Source organism: Eschrichtius robustus, chromosome X (assembly GCF_028021215.1).
Source record: "Eschrichtius robustus isolate mEscRob2 chromosome X, mEscRob2.pri, whole genome shotgun sequence".
Classification (NCBI taxonomy): Eukaryota; Metazoa; Chordata; class Mammalia; order Artiodactyla; family Eschrichtiidae; genus Eschrichtius; species Eschrichtius robustus.
The window spans coordinates 14226978-14249889 of NC_090845.1; the positions used below are offsets into that span (position 1 = coordinate 14226978).

Genomic DNA, 22912 nt, shown 5'->3' on the forward strand with positions numbered 1-22912 from the left:
ACGCCGGTGAGCTCGGGGTTGGCACCCGGGTTTGTGCAACGCTCCGAAACAAGCGCCCCTCAAGTGACTCCTCAGGCGTTGGTGGCTTCCCGTCACCCTCCGCCCTGGACTCACTTGGCCCCAGGCCTGGCTCAGCCCGGGGACTGCTCCTCCCCTCCGCGGCTTGCTGAGCACCGGCACCTCGGAGACTCGGGTGAACGCCAGGTCCCGGCGCCCCGGCCCCTCGGCACGCCCAGACCCTGCTCGGGTCCTCGCGTCCCGCTCTCGGCGCCGGAAAGAGCTTCTCTGGGTCACGGAGAGCAACTGCAGGAGCGCGGAGCAGAGGACGACGATCAGATGGGATGCCGGCCTTTGAGGGGCTCACAATCTGGGGGGAGGGCTACACCTTTATTGGAATCAGTAAGGTTCCTGGAACAGTACGCGTATAGCAAAAATTAAAATTTAAAATGCGAGGGGCAGGAGGACGACAATCAGGACTTCGCCGAGTGACTTTTTAAAGAGTATTTGGAGGATGGTTAGCGCCTTGGTGCCAGGAAAGGACACAGGAGGTTATTAAGGCGAAGGGAAGAACATAAACCACTGAAGGAGAGAGGATCTAACTAGGGACAATAGGAGGGTTTGGAATCAGACGGAAGGGTTAGGAAAGTGGTGAAAATTTTGAATGACCAGGTGAGTCACTAGAGGGCCGAGTGGGGAGAGCGTCATTGAAGACCCAGTGGAGTCTAGAAACCATCATTGTGTAATGAGCTCCAGCTACAGTTGTGCAAGATGTCTATAGGTCGGTATATAAATATTGATAAAACCAGAGTTTGCTGGTTGAGTAGAGTAGAAGGATGAGAGTGAGGAAGTTAAGGGCACTGAAAGAACGTGATGGTAGTGACGCACCAGGGCTCTAGTCCCCAGAGGAAAGGGAGGGAGAGGAGCAGGGAGCGGATAGACTGGAAGAGAGAAAAGAGATGGACCAAAAGATGAGGGCCTGTGGGAATGAAGGAACTGAGGAGTTGTCACCACAGTGTGGGTGTCGGCGATGTCAAAGGGGAAGCAATTCCAGGAGATGATCCAGTTTAGGGTCTGACTCTGGAACGGAGTCAAGTGAGATGGACGTCACTGGAATTGGGTCTAGCGCCCACCAGGCCAGTGTGGGGGACACTGAAGTCTCCCGGAAGGATGGCGGAAATTGGAGGAGTCAATTGAGGCCAAGGAACCAAGTCTCCAGTGAATGTGGAGGAGCAACCCCGAAGCTAGTAAATGACAGCAACAAAGAAGGGTAGAGGGATGTCTGGCAAAATTCGATCAGTTTCAAAACAAAAGGGAGTTTCTCCTTATCAAGAATGACAGAGCAGTGCCATGGAAGAAGCAGTAAGGAGCTGAGGATGGTGATGTCAACTTCTGGGAAAATGAGCAGAGGCTCCACTCAGCAGGAATGGTAGGGGAGACCCAAGTCTCCATGGAGGCCAAGAAATAATTTTTTTTTTTTTTTAAAGCAAAAGCACCTTGTAAAAAGGCCGGAAGCACAGAGGGCTTTGTTGTGAAACAAGTCTTCCAGAGGACCCAGTGGAAAGAATGCTTGTGAAACAGGTTGACATGGACGGTGATACTTAATACCCGCCACATATGTAAGGCTTCCCTCCACATTTCGGTACTTTGTTTCCTTTTTACAACCAGGACAGCTATTAAGATCCCCTTTTTATAATGAAGAACCTGAGGCTTAGAGATGTGAAATGCCCTGACCAAAATATCTGTCCCCAAAGTCAGACTCTTCACCACAGGATATAAGGCCTCATCCTTATTCTATTTATCTACGAGGTCAACAGATGAAGGATACTTTGTGAATACAAAGGGGTTATGATAACTATTGTATCATTAATCCAAAATGGGAAAATATTTGAGCAGAAAAACAAATTTGATAACAGGGTTCAGATTGACTGATTTGTGTGGGATCAGAGCGTATCCTCATTCAACAGGTGTTTTATTCATGGCCTGTATAGCATTGAGGATAAAAAAAGAAGAAAAAGAAGTCTGTCATTAAGTTGACGGCTTGTGTTCTTTTTTTCTTTTTTACTTTTTTTTTTTTTTTGGCAGGTGCCGAGTGGCATGCGGGATCTTGGTTCCCCTTCCCTGACCAGGGGTTGAACCCATGCCCCCTGCAGTGGGAGCGTGGAGTCCTAACCACGGGACCACCAGGGAAGTCCCTCGTGTTCTTTTATAATCTTTTGTTTTGAAGAGTTCTAACCTTCAGGACGATTGTAAACCCTGGGGAACATGGACTTCATCATGATTTTGGGTGGAGATAGAGCAAAAGTAAGGCTGAAAGGGATGGCCCCCACCTCTGCTATCAGAAGGGTCAGCACTGTATTCCTTTCATAGGTGAAGAAACTCGAAGGGGAAAGGATGAGTAATGACTCAAGTTTACTCACCCATTAGATAGTGGAGTTAGCACCCCTGTCCTAGGCTTCTGACCGAAATTCCAGGCTCATTCCAATCACCCTTGAACCAAATATCCTTTTTCTGGAAAGTGTTGACCACTTTCAGGTTCTGACTAAATCCTAGAAAGGCATTGGTCCTAAGATATCTCCTGACTTTCAGAGATTAATCACCCAGACTCTAAAAATAGATTGGAATGTCATTGATGCCACGGAATTGTACACTTAACAATGGTAAAATGGCAAGTTTTATGTTATATATATGTTTACACAGTTTAAAAAATTAATGGGGCTTCCCTGGTGGTGCAGTGGTTAAGAATCCGCCTGCCAAGGCAGGGGACACGGGTTTGAGCCCTGGTCCGGGAAGATCCCACATGCCACAGAGCAACTAGGCCCGTGCGCCACAACTACTGAGTCTGCGCTCTAGAGCCCGCGTGCCACAACTACTGAAGCCCGCGCGCCTACAGCCTGTGCTCCGCAACAAGAGAAGCCACTGCAATGAGAAGTCTGCGCACCGCAACGAAGAGTAGCCCCCGCTCGCCACAACTAGAGAAAGCCCGCGCACAGCAACGAAGACCCAACGCAGCCAAAAATAAATTAATTAAATAAATTTAAAAAAATAATAACGGTGTAATACACCAGAAACCATTGAATTGTACAGTTTCAACAGGTGTGGATGGCATGTGAATTATATCTCGATAAAGCTGTTTGGAAAAAAAAAAAGTAGGTTGAGCCTGTTAAGCTAAAGTCCTGGACCACCCTCTTACGCTGTTGGTGGGAATGTAAACTGATACAGCCACTATGGAGAACAGTATGGAGGTTCCTTAAAAAACTAAAAATAGAACTACCATATGACCCAGCAATCCCACTACTGGACATCTACCTGGAGAAAACCATAATTCGAAAAGATACATGCACCCCAATGTTCACTGCAGCACTATTTACAATAGCCAGGACATGGAAGCAACCTAAATGTCTATCAACAGAGGAATGGATAAAGAAGATGTGGTACATCTATACAATGGAATATTAGCCATAAAAAGGAATGAAATTGTGTCATTTGCAGAGACGTGGATGGACCTAGAGACTGTCATACAGAGTGAAGTAAGTTGGAAAGAAAAAAACAAATACAGTATCTTAACACATACATGTGGAATCTAGAAAAATGGCATAGATGATCTTATTTGCAAAGAAGAAATAGAGACACAGACGTAGAGAACAAACGTATGGATACCAAGGGGGAAGGGGGGGGTGAAGTGGGAAGTTGGGATTGACATATATATACTACTATATATAAAATAGATAACTAATGAGAACCTACTGTATAGCACAGGGAACTCTACTCAGTGCTCTGTGGTGACCTAAATGGGAAGGAAATCCAAAAAAGAAGGGATATATGTACACGTATGGCTGAATCACTTTGCTGTGCAGCAGAAACTGACACAGCAGTGTAAAGCAACTATACTCCAATTAAAAAAAAAAAGTCCTGGACCAGAATTGTAAATATACCTCAGGCTGGAAAACTGGAGAGCAAGGAAATCAGAATTGTAATCTGTCCCACACATACTCACACAGGTCACTGGAACTAGGCTACTCTTCTCAAGATGGTGGGGGGGGGGAGGAATACGTAATGCTTAAGACTGTGCTTGGGAAATACGTTCATGAACTCCCTACTCTGAAGGCGGAGTTGTTCACTTGGCCAGCTTTTTGTTGTTGTCCATTTGTTTACACGTTATTGTGGGAAAAGTTGAATATATAGAAAAGCAAACCTAAAACTCGAACTTCAACAATTATCAATCCATGGCCAGGTTTGTTTCATCTGTATCCCCACCCATTTCCCCCATCCTGTATTAATTTGAAGCAAATGCCAGGCATCCTATTATTTCATTGGTAAATATCTCAGTATGACCCTAAAAGATTAGAACTCTTTTAAACACACACACACACACAATAGAATCACCACAATTTAAAAATTAATAATTCCTATGTCCATCACACATGAATGGGTAAACAAAAAGTGGAATATACGTACAATGGAATACTCTTCAGCCTTTTTTAAGATAGCCTCTTTTTTTGTTCTATTCACTGGTTTGTTTTTTATTTTTTAGATTTCACATATAAGTGATGATATACAGTATTTGTCTTTCTCCATCTGATTTATTTCACTAAGCATAAAACCCTCCAGGTCCATCCATGTTGTTCAAATGGCAAAATTTCATTCTTTTTTATGCTGAGTAGTATTCCGTTGTATATATATAGCACATCTTTATCCATTGGTCTGTTGATGTACCCTTAGGTTGCTTCCATATCTTGGCAATTGTAAATAATACTGCTATGAACATTGGGGTGCATGTATCTTTTCGAATTAGTGTTTTCATTTTCTTTGGATATATACCCAGGAGAGGAATTGCCGGATCGTATGGTAGTTCTATTTTTAATTTTTTGAGGAACCTCCATGATGTTTTCCACAGTGGCTTCATCAATTTACATTCCCGCCAACAGTGTACAGGGGTTCCCCTTTCTCTACATCCTCACCAACATTTGTTATTTGTGGTCATTTTGATGATAGCCATTCTGACAGGTGTGAGGTGATATCACATTATGATTTTGATTTGCATTTCTCTGATGATTAGTGATGTTGAGCATCTTTTCATGTGCCTGTTGGCTATCTGTGTGTCTTCTTTGGAAAAATGTCTATTCAGGTCTTTTGCCCATTTTTTAATCAGGTTGTTTGGGTTTTTTTGATATTAAGTTGTATGAGCTGTTTCTGTATTTTGGATATTAACCCCTTATCGGTCATATCCTTTGCAAATATATTCTCCCATTCAGTAGGTTGTCTTTTCATTTTATGGATGGTTTTCTTTGCTCTGTAAAAGCTTTTAAGTTTAATTAGGTCCCATTTGTTTATTTTTGCTTTTGTTTCCTTTGCCTTAGGACAGCGGTCCGCAACCTTTTCGGCACCAGGGACTGGTTTCGTGGAAGACAATTTTTCCACGGGGGGCGGGGGATGGTTCAGGCGGTAATGCGAGCAATGGGGAGTGGCAGATGAAGCTTCGCTCCTTCACCTGCCGTTCACCTCCTGTTGTGCGGCCCCAGGGGTTGGGGACCCCTGCCTTAGGAGACAGATCCAAAAAAATATTGCTACAATTTATGTCAAAGAGTGTTCGAAGTAGCCTTTTTTAAGGCAGAATTTTAAGGAAATTCTAACACATGCTACAACATGGATGAACCTTGAGGACATTTGCTCAATGAAATGAACCAGTCACAAAAAGACAAATGTGGTATGATTCCACTTACATGAGGTTCCTGGAGTAGTCAAAAATCATAGAGACAGAAAGTAGCTTGGTTGCCAGGGACTGGGGGGAACAGAGAACGGAGTTGTTTAGTGGGTACAGAGTTTCAGTTTTGCAACAGGAAAACAATTGTGGAGATTGGTTCCACAACAATGTGAATGTACTTAATACTACTTAACTGTACACTTTAAAATGATTAAGGTGGTAAATTTTGTTTATCTAGCACAACAAAAATTTTTTAAACTTAACAATTTCTTAATCTCATGAACTATCCAGTCCCCAAATTTCCAATTCTTATAAACGTCAAAAAATTTTCCCCACTGTGTTTGTTTGAGGATCTAAAGAAAATCCGCAAGTTGCCATGGGTTGTTTTTTAGGTCGTTTTTAATCTATAGGTTCCCCTTCCCCCCTTCCTTGCAATTTATTTGAAGAAACAAGGTCGTCAGCCTGTGGTCTCTCACAGCCTAGATTCTGCTCCCTGCATCCCGTGGTGTCCTTTAATAGTTTCCTCCGTCCCCTGTATTCCCTGTAAATTGGTAGGTGGACACAGAGGGCCTGGGCTAGTTTTAGATATGGACTCAGAAGGAGATTAAAGACATCCATGTCCGCGGGGCCGACCCTGCTGAACCAGAAAAGGTGAGGCTAAACCACCAGCCAAGCTGCTTAGAGTGACAGAGACGCGGTGTAGTCGCCTAGATCAGGAACCCACAAAGCCGGGGGAGGAGAAAAGGAAGCGGGGCTGGGCTACGTGGGGAAAGCCCTTTATCCGGTTTCCAATCGCCTAATCGAATTACGAAAAACACAGTCAGCGGGGAGGGCGGGGCCTTTGTCCGGAAGTGACGCTAGCGCGGCCGGCGGCTGAGTTACAGTGGAGGCGGGGCGACACATAGACTGGCTGCTCCGAGGTCGCACTTGCGAATATCGCCCTGGGAGACGCGCCTTGTGGAGTCGGGCGTAGGCGGCACCCGCTAGGGTCTCCGGTGACCCCGACCGCGGTGGCGGCCCCGCGGGCGGGATGTTCCGGGGTTTGAGCAGTTGGTTTGGCTTGGAGCAGCCGGCGGCGGGTGGCCGGCAGTACCAGGGAGACGGACAGCCCAAGGGAGACGCTCCACCCGAGCAGCGCTCCGAGGCGGTGGCGGAGTCCGCGGAGGGGGAGCTACAACAAGCCGGGGACCAGGAGCTCCTTCACCAGGCCAGAGGCCTCGGCAGTGAGTCTCCCCCGGCCTCCGGGACCACAGAGTTTCGGAGAGCGCCCGCATCCCACCTCCTGCCGCCCCTGGGCGTGGGCCACCAATGGTCGGGGGTGTGGGGTGGGGAGAGGAAGGTGTGTCTGTCGGTCGGTCCTCTGGGGACCGGAGAGGTTGATGAGGATCTGGGCAAGGCCGAAGCCTCATCTAGCAGTCAAATCCTGTGCCTGAAGTTCCTAGTGACATGTCACTCTTTGCAGAGTGTGTCAACATTGGGAGCAGGGCCGCAGTAAAGCAGTGGGGCTCCACGTCTTTAGGTTTGACGAGGAATCTTTTTTGTTCAACTCACCAACTTTCACCTCCACCGCCTCCCACCCAGAGGACAGGGGACGTTGAGGAGCTCGAGTGCCTTTTTGCCCTTAGGTCAGAATGTGTCGTCCCAAGTAAATTGAGGAAGAGTTATTAAGGCCTATGGCAGGCAGGCTCATGTCCTTTTAGGTGCATTGGGACCTTTTTCCTTAAGGCGGGAAAGTAGTTGCCAGTTATTGTCTGTGTTGCAAGTTTCAGCACTAGATGTTTTGTGAACGATTCATCTCTTTAAACACCCCAGTTTGGGAGAACGAGCGCAGAGTTAGCGGCCCAAAGTTATGCTGATAGTAAATGGTAGAAGTGAAATTTGAACCTGGGGCTGTCTAATTTCAAAGCCCATGCTCTCTCCCAGCTTACAGTCTAGTTCGGGAGGAGGGTATAAATAATAGGCATGCAGAATAAACGCATGCTGTAGTAATTCTGCTCCTGGAGAGATCTTGGCAGGCTTAAATAGTCAGAGAAAACGTCTTTAAGAAGGTGGCCCTAAAGCAGACAACACTACAAGTGAGAGATTAAATTTGGCAAGCAATTTTAAAGAATTTACTTCAAGATACTACAAGGCAAGAGCATAGGACAGGCTGGAGCCTGAGAGTGGAGAAACACATACTTGAGTAAGAAAGGCTCTAACGTTCAAAAAGTTTACTGTGGGGTGGAGAGGCAGGGAGAACAGGCATAATCTCAAATCATGGCAGTACACAGTCTAAGCCCCAAGCCTCCAAACAGTGTACTAGAGAAATAAAACTAAGTGCTATGCAATGAAATCACTAGAGGGAACAATTATTTCCTGTGTGGAAAATTGGGGAGAAACGAGTTTGGAATATTCGAGAGATGTAAGGAGATGAATTTGACTAGAGCAGAGAGGCTATGTTAGGTAGCTGGGATAAATAAAAGTGGGACCACCTTAGGAAAAGCTGGGTATGATTGTTTCCTTGATTTCATAGAACATGGAGAATCATTTTCGTTTATCTTCAGAGGAGTATCAAAAGTGGCTTCTTAAAACTTAGGGCTTTATTGAAATCTCATGTTTATATTTCGTAATAAAGACCCCCGAATATTTTTTTAATGTTTTCGATACGGATGTCTACTTTGGAGCTTAACGCTGCCATCTCTTTCTTTCCTCACCAGACTCTCTCTCTCTCTCTCTTTTTTTAAAATATTTATTTCTTTATTGGGCTGCACCGGGTCTTAGTTGCAGCATGCAGGATCTTTAGTTGCGGCATGCGGGATTAGTTACAGCGCAGGATCTAGTTCCCTGACCAGGGATCGAACCCGGGCCCCCTGCACTGAGAGCACGGAGTCTTAGCCACTGGACCACCAGGGAAGTCCCCCTCCCCAGACTCTCTTGAGGTTGGGTAGGCTAAGGTTAGATGGAAGTACTTCCCCACCCACACACGCACTGTGAATGCAAAGTTTCCAAAGAAATTAGAGCTCTCTTGGCTCTGAAATTTGATTTTAAAAAGATGTAAAGGTCCTAGTTTGTACACAACCCCTCAAAAAGAAAAGAGATGATTAAATACTTTTTATTTCTACATAGTGATCCTAAGAGGTATATTCTTTAAAAAGACCCACCTCTGTTTTGAAAACTGAAGTTAAACATCTCTGTGCCTGATTCCCACTGAGTAGATTCATTTCTTTGGCCTTTTAAAAATCTACATGGAGGGACTTCCCTGGTGGTCCAGTGGTTAAGAATCCGCCTGCCAATGCAGGGGACACGGGTTCGAGCCCTGGTCCGGGAAGATCCCACATGCCGCGGAGCAACTAAGCCCCTGCGCCACAACTACTGAGCCTGCGCTCTAGAACCCACGAGCCGCAACTTCTGAAGCCGGTGCACCTAGAGCCCCTGCTCCACAACAAGAGAAGCCACCACAATGAGAAGCCCCGCACATCGCAACGAAGAGTAGCCCCCGCTCGCCGCAACTAGAGAAAGCCTGCACGCAGCAACGAAGATCCAACGCAGCCAAAAATAAATAAATAAATAATAAAAATAAATTAATTTAAAAAAAAGAAATATTTGGAAAACACAGTGTTTCTTTAAAAAAAAATAATAATAATAAAATCTACATAGAATTTCCTGGGGCTCCATTTGTTCTGTAAACTTTTGTTGAGTGCCTCCCTTCAAGATTGGAGCGTAAATACTTCTGGTTCACGGTGACCTATTTCTACATTTAGGCAACTTTATAAATTAGGCACCAGTTAGGAGTGGCGGACACCCAGGCCTATATTCCACTTCCTAACCCCAAATTAAACCTTCTTATCCTTGGATCTCCCTCCTGATGAACTTAGGACTTGCTGTGATCACAGAAGGAGGGCAGTTTATTAGGAAACTCACTGAAGAGCTTCTCCCTACCTCCCAAGGCCTCATACCCCAGAGTAACCTCTTATTCAGCGCAGATTGGTTAGTTGGTTTTTGTTAAAGTCCAATTATCTATACTCTTATCTATACTCTTTCTCTAAAAGAAATCCATACCTCTGAGAGTGTAGTATCTGAGTCATTCACACAGCTTAAATAAGTGGGAGGGTGGCCAGAGATGAGCTTTGGCTTTTTCAAAACTGTCCCTAAGGCCAGTCCGTGCCCAGGAATGGAGGAAGGGCCACCTCCTCTTCCTTCTCCTTTGAAAAATGCTATTAGTATTTGCAGTAGAACTGTGTTAATTAGACCATCCTCTTTTTCTATAGGGAAAGTGCATTTCAAGTTCTAGATGCCTCACTTGCTTAGTTTACAACTAAGGACTCCAAAAAATAGTTGTGTATGTAGGAAAATATATGTCTGCTTTGATATAGAAGTAAAATACCCAGTTCGGTTCTGATGAGAAACCCAGGTTTACCATGAGGAGGGCAGTGCAGATGGTCAAGAGCTTGGATCCCATGGCTTGTGAACAATACGAAAAAGAACAGGGGATTTTAGCTTCAAGAAGAAGAAACTTTAGGGGCATCGCTCAAAATTTTTAAAGGTTTTTTGGTAGAAAAGAAGTCATTTTATGTTACTTAAGAGGACAGATCTAAATCTGAGAGGTAGAAATGACAAGGGATGTGAAAAGGATTTTCTAACTAGAGATGGATAACAGTAATAATTGTCTGCCCTTCGAAGTCATGTGCTCCCCATCCCTAGAAGTGGGGCTACCTGGATAGGAGGTTGAATAAGGTAAGTGCTAAAGTCCCTTCCAACACGAAGATTCTAAAATTGTGTGAAATATATAGTATTTTTGAAAAATTAACCAGCCTTTTCATAAGAATATTAATTTTCTAAAGCTGCCTTAAAAACCACTGTCTATTTATTATTTTCCTATTCTAGAAGCAAGCCTTAAACTCTACCTTCCTCTCTTTACTCTGATAAATTTACGCTTTTTCTGACCTTTTGAGAACCTTCCCGCTTTTCTTTACCTTTACCATCCATTCAGTTTTGCAAGCCCTTGTCACTTGCTCATCTGACGTGAGACAATGTGGGATTGGGGCACCAGCTTGCCATTTAGAGGCAGGTAACCTGTGTTTGAATTCCCTATACTACTTATTGTCTTTATTGTGATGTCATTTGCAAATTACAGTAAGTCCAACAAACAGGCTTAAACAGAACGGACCTTTGTTGTTTGTGTCAAGGGTCGCCAAGACCACCCCCAGGTTTGCTGAGCGCCCACCAAAATTGGGGTTTCTTTAGGTAGGAGGAAGGGGATAAGCTATTGGCTAGGCAGTCAGCCAGGTCTGCCCCACCTTCATGGACAAATCATTTATCCTCTGTGTGCCTTGGCTTCCCTATCTGGAAACCGGGCTAATTATACCCACTCTTCCTGGGATGGTTGTGGCATGATGAAAATGAAGGTAAAGTGTTAGTGATCTGCCCCCTCCTTCCATTAAGTTGCTGCGTCTACTCACGTTTTACTTAGACTTGCTTTTCTTTGGTTGCCGCTTCAGTTCAGACCCTCTCTCCTTGTGCCTAAGTCTCTGAAGTGGACATTGTACTCCTGTTACTTCCTGTTAACTCTTACCTGTGTCTCAATTTTTCTAACCACTTAATAAAAACTGTCTTTAACTTGGTGTCAGCCGATCTCTTCTGCACAATAGCAGACTTGTGGTCTTTTTGAGCGTCCTACCTGAAAATCTCTTGTCCTGCTCTCCCACCACCCACTCCTCTGACTTCGGAATTTCTAATTACTCTTGGGAGACACCCCTCCCTTCTGGGGTGCCTCAGTTTAATGAATAATCTTGCTCCTCTTGTTGTCTTTGAATCCTTTTTTGTTGGTTTGTTTGTTTAGAAATGGACATCCCTTGAGGGCAAGAACTGTGCTTTCTCAGGACTTCCCTGGCTGTCCAGTGGTTAGGACTCAGCACTTCCACTGCAGGGAGCCTGGGTTCGATCCCTGGTTGGGGAACTAAGATCCCACAAGCCAAGTGGTGCGGCCAAAAAAAAAAAAAAAAAAAAAAGAGACGAATCTAATTCAAAAGGTATTCCTGAGAAAATCTTACAGGGAACCCTGCTCTTTTAGAAGTTTGGATTTGTCTATCTGCAGAGAATATTTTTAGGAAGTAGTGTGGCTGTCTACCCATTTTATCATACCACTCTGGGTAAATAGGCTAGTCACAACCAAAGGGAAATCAGAGATCTCCCTAAAGCTCAGCATTTATGTCACTCCCCATTCATGCATTTAGCGAGTACTTACTGGTCACTCTCTGGGGATACACTGGTGAATCAGACAGCCTTGGTCCCTGCCCCAGTGGGGCTTAGGATGGGCCTTCAGTCTAGCTGAGAGGACGCATTCACCAAGTAATGGATAGAGTGTCATAGATGGTTTTGATCTGGCACCACAGGTAGTGAGGGAACACCTCTTAGGGACACCTACGCTGGCCAAGGAGCCGGGGACCATTTCTTGAGAAGTGATGTGTAAGCGGAGGCTCACAGGATGCGTAGAGTTAGCCAGGAAAAGGGAGGGCCGATAAAAGTGTTTCAAACCAAGGAATAACATATTTGGGGCCTCCTTGGAGATACTCGAGAATTTCTCGTGGTCATACGAGTGTAGAATAGGAGGAGGAGGATGGCAGGAATGAGACCAGAGACAAGGAGCTTCCTGAGATAGTCACAGTGGGTGTTGATACCAGGAACAGATGAACGCCCTCAGACGCAGTGGGAGAAAGGAGACTGTTTAATGCTAAAGGAGGTGGTAAGTGGGAGAGATGGTCCTTCGGATCAGGAGATAGTACTTCTGCTCCCAGGTAACGGTACGAATCGCCTGATTTTCTGTGGCACCACCCGTTTAATCAGGGGTGCCAGGCTCCCTGGGCCGTTCTTAGCGGGGTCTTCTCCCTGCCTGAGTGTTGTGAGTCAGCCCACCTGCCCCCTCAGCACAGGCAAGTAGCAGAGGCAAGCCTGCCCTAACTCACGGAGCATTTTCTGTGCGATGAGATTTGAAGGCCAGTTGCCCAGAGCATCCCCCACTACCACCTGCCTGAGGTCGCTTCCTGCAGCCCAGATTCTGTAGAATGTGGACTTTGAAATGATACTTGTCTACAAATACACCTTCATATCATAGTGCAAAAAGAGTCTTGATACAAATGTCTTTTCAGGTCTTTAGAAAAGTTAATTTTGTGCTTTCGTTTTGTCTTGTGAAGTTCGTATGTTCCAGTTTGAATTTCGTTCTATATATTTGCTCATTATTATTAGTGAAGAGATTTATATTAGGGCCTGCCAAGATTTCTATTTATTAAAAACTCCCCCAGATTCATCATGGGATGAGTTAATCTAGGAGAGGAGGGGCTTTTTTCCTTCTTTTTTGATCATGAGGGAAGGAGAAAATAAAGATGGGCTGCTTAGGGTTTAGGAAGGAAAGAAAGTAAAAAGTAGCCTTGATCTTATTGTAAAGTAGGCGGGGAGATTACTTGCTGAGATAAGTTAGAACTGGAGACTGGAGAAGGGCAAGATAAGTTTGAAACAGCTACTGGGGTGAACTGGGGACTATGCTAACAGTCTTTGAAAGCAACGAATTAAAGGCCCAGTATGGATGGCCTGTCCACTGAGAAAGTGGAGTACTGTCAGCGCTTCTCGCTCATTGTTTCAAGTCCTCATTAACAAGGAACATGCCCTACGGTTTAAGAGTCTTACAAGCACTTATTAAGGGAGAAATCACAAATACAATAACCATTGTACTTGAATGGAGCATAGACTCTTCTTTATTCTTTACAGACTATCTATTTAACTTTGCAACTGCTGCTACAAAAAAGATAACCGAATCAGTTACTGAAACAGCACAAACAATAAAGAAATCAGTAGAAGAAGGAAAGATAGATGACATCATTGATAAGGTACATTTAAATATCTTTCGGAAATAGAAATTTATGAAATGCATTAGCAGCTAATATAATCGTCCCTTCTTACGAACTTTACTAACCCAAGTAGGGTATCATATTCTGATAAATATCATATTCTTGGGGTTTTTTCTCTCTTTTTTGTATAATAAGTAGCTATAAGTTACCTGATTTAAATAACCTTTGTTTTTGTTTTAATATATTCTAAAATACATTGATACTTTTGGATAATACTAAGCTTTTCATATTGTGAGTTTAATTTTCAACTATAACCATTTCAGAATACATTTATGCCTTTGTATCATTTGGGTAAGTTTTAAAAGTCCTAGACCAATAGGAACAACCCTTTTAAGACTCTAAGGAGTGAGTTTGTTCATTTTTTGCAGTGGTAGGGTACAGGCCTAGGGAATTTCATTTATGTTGGTAACTATTTGAACTAAGGAGGTCATCAGTTAAACTTTAGATAGCTTATTATTTAGATATTTTCGTTGTGTGTACTATTTGTTAGAATGAGATTTGACCTGTCTTTTATTGTTTTATGGAATAAAACAAAAATTCAGTTTTTAACTCATTTTATTTTTGCATTTGAAAAGATCATCTGTCTTAAAGGCAGCTGAACACTTAGAGTTCGGAACTGTCGAAGATCCCCTCTTATTGGGGAAGGGAAGAAGTATCACTTTTTTAGTCTCTTTATTTGAAGAAAATGAATAAAATATCTCAAATAGACTTCACAAGTCTTGAACGTAATTCTTATCTAATAATAAGCTTTTAAAAGTAATATAACTGTATGTATTTTTTAACAGACAATTATAGGAGATTTTCAGAAGGAACAGAAAAAATTTGTTGAGGAGCAGCATACCAAAAAATCAGGTATGGTATAGGTTTATACGTGACCTACTCGCCTGCCAAATTTTATTGAACACCGGTTATGTGCTAGACACCCCGCTAAGGCTCTGAGAATACAAAAATGTCTAAGTTACGCCCCCATCTTTCAGGTAGCACAAAGACTAGTGGGGACAAACCTATAAACCTTCAGGGTTTAAAGGAAGGAAGGAAATAGTTCCTGGTGGCTATGATGGTGGGTGAGGTAGCCCTTCTGGGGAGCTGGCTCTGACAGAGAGAGAGTGAGCTTTTATTTCTCATTTTATCACAGGTCCAGCACAGTGTCTGATGTACACCTAATAGGCACTTAGCAAATGTTGGCTCCCTTCCCATTCTGTTCAGAAGAAAAAATGAAAGAGCTTTCCAGGGAAGTGACAGAGGGCCGTGAAAAGTCACGGGGAGTTTGAGAACTTACTCAATACATTTCTTTACTGACAAATGCTTGTTTAAATGTTTGCAGTTGCAAGATCTCAAAATGCCTGCTTTTACTGTTTGGTGGTGTGCAGACACAAAACTGGCCTCATGTCTTTGAATTTGGCAAAAGTAGTGTAAAATACTTAAGTTGGTTTGAGCAGTACCACAGATTCAAAAAGAACTAGTTAGTCCTGTGGTGAGTTCCCATCAGGCATTGTTGCCCCTAAGTACTCAAAAGTGGGAAGTAGCTCTTTGGGACAAATAAACTACTATACAGGTTAGCATAACTTAGTGATTCGTGGGAAGCAGTAAAGTTGACCCTGGCTCAGAGACTTGGTATAGGAGCTCGTTGGTGCCTCTGAGATGGGAACTGTGGAAGGAGTGGGGGTGAAAAATTTGGAGGCAAGTTCACTTTTTTTTTTTAATTGAGTGAAAGATTCTTTAAGTTCTTTAGTGCTTTACAATTTTCAAAAGTTTCACAGACTTGATTTTGTATAATCCCATAATAACCCTTTTTTTACCCCCTTCTCCTATATTGCCCCTCCCCCCCTCCACTGGTAACCACTAGCTTGTTCTCTCTATCTGTAAGTCTGCTTCTTTTTTGTTATATTCACTAGTTTGTTGTATTTTTTAGATTCCACATATAAGTGGTATACAGTATTTGTCTTTCTCTGTCTGACTTATTTCACTTAGCATAATGCCCTCCAGGTCCATCCAGGTTGCTGCAAATGCAAAATTTCATTTTTAATGGCTGAGTAGTATTCCTGTGTGTGTGTGTGTGTGTGTGTGTGTACACACATATATGAGTATATATATATACACCACATCTTCTTTATCCATTCATCTGTTGATGGACATTTAGGTTGCTTCCATGTCTTGGCTATTGTAAATAGTGCTGCAATGAATATAAGGGTGCATGTATCTTTTTGAATGAGTGTTTTTGTTTTTTTCAGATATATACCCAGGAATGGAATTGCTTGAGGTGCTTATTAGACATCTGGGGAGAGGAACATGTACAAAGTCAAGGAAGGGAACAAAGGTGGCATATGGGGAAAATCCATTCCTCAGTCACACTAGCCACATTTTAAGTGCCTGATCACTACATAGGGCTAGTGGCTCCCATGTTGGACAGTGCAGATATAGAGCATTTCCATCACTGCAGAAAGTTCTGTTGGTCAGCACTGCTTTAAATTAATGGAACGGGGTTCAGCAGCAGTTCAGTCCTGTTTGAAGCATGGAGGAGAATTCTGTCTGCTGATGCAGATCGTTAGTCAAGTCATGTAAAAACCATGAGAGTAGGTGAGCTCCTCAGTGAAGAGCGCGTCAAGCGTGAACAGTGCTGAGTAGAGATCTCCAGTGTTGAGGGGACGCAGAAGAATGGAAGGAGTCGGCAGTTTCTGAGAGGCTGCTGGGCACTTTATATACAACATCTCCTTTAATAAAAGGAAGGATCAGCAAGGTTAAGTAATTTGCTGAAGGTTGCTCAGCTAGTAAGTGATGAAACACGTCTGCCGTTAAAACTAGTGCCCATTTACTTGAGAGAGAGAACAGCTAGGAGAGAGAAGCAATGAAAGCACAGAGAGGGAAGAATTTCAAGAAGAGCAAGGTCAGGTGAGTTCCATTTACAGTGACCATGAGGAAGGGCACGTGCATCTCTTCCCTTAACGGTCACAGTAACTCTCTGAAGTACTTCCTATTATTTCCATTTTCCAGATAAGGAAAGTGGCCTAGGGAGAAAAGAACTAAGAAACATCCATGGGATTGGACAAGCAGGAGGTTATTGGTCACCCTAAAAAGAACCATCTTAGAGGAACAGGGAGATGGGGGGTGTCTCATCCATACCAGTAGCTTGGGCCTTGGGAGGACCTCATTATTCTAGGGTAAGTGGCACGAGCAGAGGCTGCCCAAGGTGAATAGACTGAAAATGGAGACCAAAATGCTAAACAGTGTAAGAAAAAAGTTTTGAAGGGGCTTTACCCTAACTTTTTAAAAAGTATGAGAATATGTTAATTTTACCTTATAATTAACAGAATTTGGATTATAATTGCCACCATTTGCTTGTTTAGGATGAGCCAAAGAATGAACCAGATGCCTGTCCATGTGTCCGTCCATCCATCCATCCATCCATGCATGCAGATAACTTTTCTATCAGTTGGTACCCAGTAGGATGTGTCTTCCATTTGACTTTTGAAGAATAATAGTAAAAGGCACTATTTCTGCAAAAATATGAGGACCCTCTGCATTTGCTGTCTTCTGTGCTGACCACCGAGCTCCACAGCCTTAGCCATGCCCTCGGCTCAGACAGTAGAGCTGCTCAGACACACACACACGCACACACACCACACACACCACACACACACGCACACACACACTGAATTCCATGGGACTCGCCTCTCCAGGTGGCTGCTGTTTGTCGTCTGGCATTATAATCCTGCTGAGTTGTAATCATCTCTTTCTTGTGAGCCCCAGATGATGCAGGCTGGGTGTTAGTCGTCTTTGCATCCCCAGCTTTTTGCTTCTGAAGACTTAATGGAGGATTTGATCCCAGCCCTTTTGTTTACTGCCTCCAATTTTGCCCTTTCCTTTCTTCATTTGCTTTCACTCCTGACAACCCTTTTCTCAATTCGTAAGCCCTTATCTTGCAACCTCCTTATCACCTTTTGTCATGAATCAAGTACAGTAACTTTTTAGAAAGGCTTTTTATTTGGAAATAATTTCCATGTACAGAAAAATTACAATAAAAGTAGCACAGAGATCACCCGTGTACCCTCCTAGATTGCCATAGTCCATTTGCCTCATCATTTACGTTCTGTGTCTCACTCTGTGTCTTTTTTTTCCGTTGCATTCAGTGTGCATTTCCTAAGAAGTAGGGATATTCTCGTACATAAACACCAATGGTACAGTTACCAGCTTTAGGAAATTTAACATTGATATAATATTCATAGTCTAATTTTGTCACTTGACCCAGCAATGTCCTTTATACATTTTCCCCCTCAGTACAGCATCCAGTCCTGGGTACAGTACTGCACTTTTTGTCACGTCTCTTAGCCGCCTATAATCTGGAACATTTTCACAGCCTTTCTTCATCTTTTATGACATTAATGTTTTTGAAGAATACTCCCCCCTCCTTTTTTTAAATAGACCATTTCTCATTTGGGCTTTGTCTGATATTTCCTCATGATTAGATTCAGATTATTCATTCTTGGCCAGAATACTACATAGATGATGTGTCCTTCTCGGGATACTGCATCTGGAGGCCCACAGTGGCCATCTCTCCCTCGTTAGTGATGTTGATTTTGGTCACCTGGTCAAGGCATTGTCCAGTTTTTCCCTTGTATAATTTAAGGAATTTTTTTATCAAATGCATACATGCCTAAGATTCATACGTCAAGTCTGAAGATTGTGATGAGTGTTCATATTTGGAACTTATTAGTAAATTGCTAAAATGGTTATGTGGAAGCTTTCTCATTCTTTCAATCCACAGATCTCAGTGTAACCCTTGTAACCTGTTTTTTCTCTTTTCTTCTTTGCCATTAAAAACCTTGTAGAAGTAGCAGTACCACCATGGGTTGATAGTAATGATGAAGAAACAATTCAACAACAAATCTTGGCCCTATCAGCTGTAAGTATCTTGTGATACCCTGTATAGAAATACTTCCTTCCTATCATGACTTTATCCTTAGCAGAATGTTTTTCTTCTATACAATTTTAAAAATATTTTGAGATGTTAGGAATGTACACATCAGCTTTCATCATTTTTTTTCACTGACTTTAAATTTGCTTTTTTCTTAGGTAGTTTTCTCTTATTGGAAAAGTCTAGCCTATTACACAAAATAATTCTTTCAGCCTTAAAAGGATTCTTTTATGTTATTAAGACAGTCTTTTGAGATGTGCAATCATGAAGTTTCTAGACAGCATTCTAATTCTTCTGAATGAAATGATTGTATTCTAAATTTTCTCTTTAACTACTATATGTATTTGTCTGAAACTGAAATTGAAAGAAAGAAAATTCCATATGCTGCGCCACAAAATGTTCTCTCAGGACTTCAGAGGGAACGGAGTGATACCACCTAACAATCGTGTAGCACCTGATAGTTTCAGGAAACACTTTCTCACACATTATCTCTTTTGAGCCTTGTGGTATGTCTGTGAGGTGGGTAGGGGCTTTTACCACCACTGTATAGGTGTGGGGACCGAGACTCTCAGATATGACCCTCACTTTTTTTATTTTTCGTGGACGTCCGGCGTGTGGGATCTTAGTTCCCTGACCAGGGATCAAACCCACACCCCCTGCATTGGGAGTGCGGAGTCTTAAGCACTGGGCCGCCAGGGAAGTCCCTGACCCTCAGTTCTTATCTGTGTCTCCACTGGGCTGTGAACTCTCAGCAGAGGCTGACTTTGATCTCTGTCCTCAGCATCCAGCACCCCACCAGGCATGGGACGCAGCGAATAAGGCTTTTTACTATATCAGTGGTTTTCAAGCTTTACTTTTAACCCACTCTTTTTTTTTTTCTTTTTTTTTTTAACCGAAGTCAGAAATGGAACCTTGGTCTAGAAAACAAACAAATGTAGAGCTGGGCTTTTCCTCCCTTCCAGTGCCCCAGGGCACTTTAAGGTTTTTTTCTTCCCATTAGTAAATCCTTAAAGGCCTAAGCATCCAATTCCAGGTTCATTGTGGTCACCATGTATTTTGTTTACCATGTTACAGCCAAACTTGACACTGACATCACACACCGATTATTTATCCCCAGAAGGAAATTTTGACAGTGAGAATCGGTGTCATTTGAGGGTAAATGTCAGATACCAACCAAGTCCCCATAACTCCTCTGTCCCCCATACCTGTCCCTCTCCTCATCCTCTACATGTCAGAATAAAAGACTCCAGTTGTCCACCACTTTTTTCTAGAGGAGTCTTTCTTGAGTCCTGCCTCCCCCGCCATCCTGACAGTGCTGTGTTCAGACATAGCGTTAGTCCACTTCACTGCTATCACCATGCTCCTGGTGCTGTCGTCTTCTGCCCGAGGCATCCCATCCCGACTGTTGTCCCACCCTTGCCCCTTTCTAGTACAAGTGCATCTCAGCAGCCAGAGGGGTCCATTTATGGTGAACACACTTCGTGTCACTCTCCTACACAGACCCTTTTAGTGGCGTGTCACTCTCCTACACAGACCCTTTTAGTGGCGTCTCATCTCTCGTTGACTAAGGTCTAAACTCCGTCCGCTGGCTTCTAAGGCCCCTGGCTTTGCACACTGCTCCCTCGTGCCCCACTGGCCTGATTGCCAGCACTCCAGCCACTGTTGCTTTCTGATGTACAACTAGATCCAGCTTTGTCCTGCTTTAGTACCTTGAGTTTGCTGGCCCTTCTTCCTGGAACCTCACCCTGCACCATTCCACAAGATCTCAGCTCAGATGACATCTCCTAGAGGTCTTCCCTCACCACGCTTTCAGCCCTGCACGCCCAGTGACACCAGCTCAGAGCCCTGACAGTCTAAACCCTTGTGTCTCTCTTCCCGCTCCACCGCCCCCAGCTGGAATGTAAGTGCCGTGAAGGCAGGGACTCCATCTGTGCTTTGCCCTGCTGAGCAGGTGGCGTGGAGCCCGGAGCATAGCAGGTGCCAAATGATCATCTGCTGAATAAATGATGCAATAAACGTTGCACCCAGGCACGCCTACGAGAGAGCTTCCGAGATTTCGGCATGACCCAGAGGCTTCGAAACGGTCTTCAACCCATCCTTTATGGTGGCTGCTGAATGTGTTAAGGAATAGATTCAATTGCTGTAATAGATCTAAAAACACAGTAGGTTAAATGAGCTGTGAGTTTCTCTCCCTCCCTCCCTCCTTCCCCTTCACAGTCAGTCCAGAGGTAGGTGGTCTCAGTAGGTGTGCTTTGCCCAACGAAGTCACTTAGAGGCCTAAGTTCTTGTCTTACTCCCAAGCAGCCCCTAGGACACGGTGTGCATGACTGTGTTCCAGCCTGTGGGAACTGGGAAAGAGGTGGCTGTACCAGACCACCTGAAGGACGAGACCCGCAAACTGCACTTATCACTCAGGCACGCACCCCTTTGGCAGCTTAGACACCAGCCACCCCTGTACTCCAGGGAGCCTGGAAATCCGGTCTCTGGCTGTGTGGCCACATGCCCAGCTGGAACTCGGAGTGGTGATCCTGAAAGAAAGGAAGGTAGAAATGGATACTGGGAGACGGTTAGCAGACTCTGCCGGAGTTGCCTGACATTCTCTAACTTACCAGGCACTAGTTGGGGACACTTCAGAGTGTGTAGCAGAGTAACCCTTTAAGCTCTTTATATTGGAGGGCCACATAGGGCCACGTAATACATGAAAAGAAGTTGATAGTACATTTGTCATTAGAGACTTGTGAGAACTCAATTCAGCAGACCGAACTTAGTAACTACTCTAGGCCAAGCCTTCTCCTAGGACTTGAGATAAATGAGATCCACCCTGCTGCAGGAGCCCGTAGGCTTGCTAGAGAGCTGCTCGATGAACGCACATACAGGATTATTCCCTGGAATGAGGAATGTAATACAGGACGCTAAGGACATGCAGCGAGAGGAGCATCTCATTTATTGTGGAGCGGGAAAAGGATGATCCCAAGGAAGCTTCCCAGAAGTGGCGACACTGGAGCTGAGTTGAGTCTTAGGAGAGTGTGTGGATGCTTGGGGGACGTGAGGCCGGGCTTGGCATTAAGGTGGGCGTACCGCGAGCATTTGTGTCTGACCGGACTGTAGGATGCAGGTGAAGAAGTAGATAGGCAGAGGTCATGAGGACCTTATCATACCATTCTGATAAGTTTAGGTTTTATCTTAAAGGCAGCAAGGAGTCATTGAAGGATTGTAGTCATAGGTAAAATATGTTTTTCTTGAGGCGGGAGAAGTGGGACTGGAGACAGGTGCCCATTAGGAGGCCGGTGTAGAAACCCAGGTGAAACATGATTGGGACAACTTCAGGCTTTGAAATGTTTATTTTGGAAGGTAAAATAACTAAAATCCATTGAGGGGGAATTCCCTGGCGGTCCAGTGGTTAGGACTCCATGCTTTCACTGCCGAGGGCCCGGGTTTGATCTCTGGTTGGGGAACTAAGATCCCACAAGCTGTGTGGCGCAGCCAAAAAATAATAATAATAAAATAAAATCCATTTAGGCTCAGAATTGTTCTTGCCTTATTAATGTAGGAATTATCAGAAACCAAAAATATTGTTAAAATCCAATATGAGCAAAATGAGATGAAACTGACGCTATTAGTAGCAGTATAAACTGCTACCATCTTCTGGAGGAGAGTTTAGGCAATCTGTGTCAAAATAATCATACTCTTGGATTAGAAATCCCACTTCCAGGAATTTAGTCTAAAAAGATCACTTTAGAAGGGAATAAAAATTGTTTGTAAAGTGATGTTACTTGCACGGTTCTCTATAAGGAAAGATTAGAACCAATCTAAATGACTACTGAAGTGGGCCTGGTTAAGTAAATTATGGCTCATTCAGGGTAGACACAGCTACATTGGAGATGGAAAGATGTTCACGACTCTGAGAGGAAAGGAAAAACAGATGATCCACAGGCTGCAAGTATTTTCCTATTTACATCAAGTTGTATTCACACAGACACGTGCATGTTTGCAGAGAGACACGCATCCGGGAGGGTGTTTGAGGAACTATCTTACTACGGTTGTCTGTGGGTGTTGGGATTTTTGACTATGTTTTTCTTTGGTGTTTTGAATTTTCAAAAAATGGATGTGTATCATATTTACAAACAAAAAAGGTGTTTAAGAAAAAAAAAATCCAATAGCAACAATCAGTCTTAATTGTTTGAGTGGTCCAAAACAACAGCCTTTTGCCTTGGTTATGCTCAGTCTGTGGGAAAGGGGGTGGTTTGGAGACATTCCTTTATATGTTAATCAGTGTGAGTCCTGCTCCATCTCAGAGGAGTTCAAAACCATCCTCATTCCCTAGGAAATTTGCCTAATCCAGGAAAGCTTTGTTTGCCCTTGGATCTTTCATTTTGTTTACTTCTTGACTAACTGAAGAGAACTGGTCCAAGAGAAACA

At 43.7% G+C, this 22912-nt stretch overlaps 2 protein-coding genes across 7 annotated transcripts in view; one reads left to right on the plus strand and one right to left on the minus strand.

Annotated features, from left to right (window-relative positions):
- The window catches only part of CTPS2 (CTP synthase 2), a 129924-nt gene extending 118725 nt beyond the window's left edge, over window positions 1–11199 (minus strand). Inside the window, exon 1 of one of the 6 annotated variants that reach the window (XM_068532805.1) lies at window positions 11140–11199. The gene's annotated coding sequence lies outside the window, so the exon portion shown is untranslated. Of the gene's footprint in view, window positions 1–2; window positions 259–11139 lie in introns of those variants that run through there. The other 5 variants (XM_068532807.1, XM_068532809.1, XM_068532804.1 and 2 more) reach the window with 5 other exon arrangements.
- Window positions 6592–22912, plus strand: part of SYAP1 (synapse associated protein 1) — a 28216-nt gene continuing 11895 nt past the window's right edge. Inside the window, exons 1-4 of the mRNA XM_068532811.1 lie at window positions 6592–6924; window positions 13442–13560; window positions 14367–14433; window positions 18408–18481. Coding sequence (XP_068388912.1) covers window positions 6732–6924; window positions 13442–13560; window positions 14367–14433; window positions 18408–18481 — 453 coding nt within the window. The 5' untranslated portion in view covers window positions 6592–6731. The remainder of the gene's footprint in view (window positions 6925–13441; window positions 13561–14366; window positions 14434–18407; window positions 18482–22912) is intronic.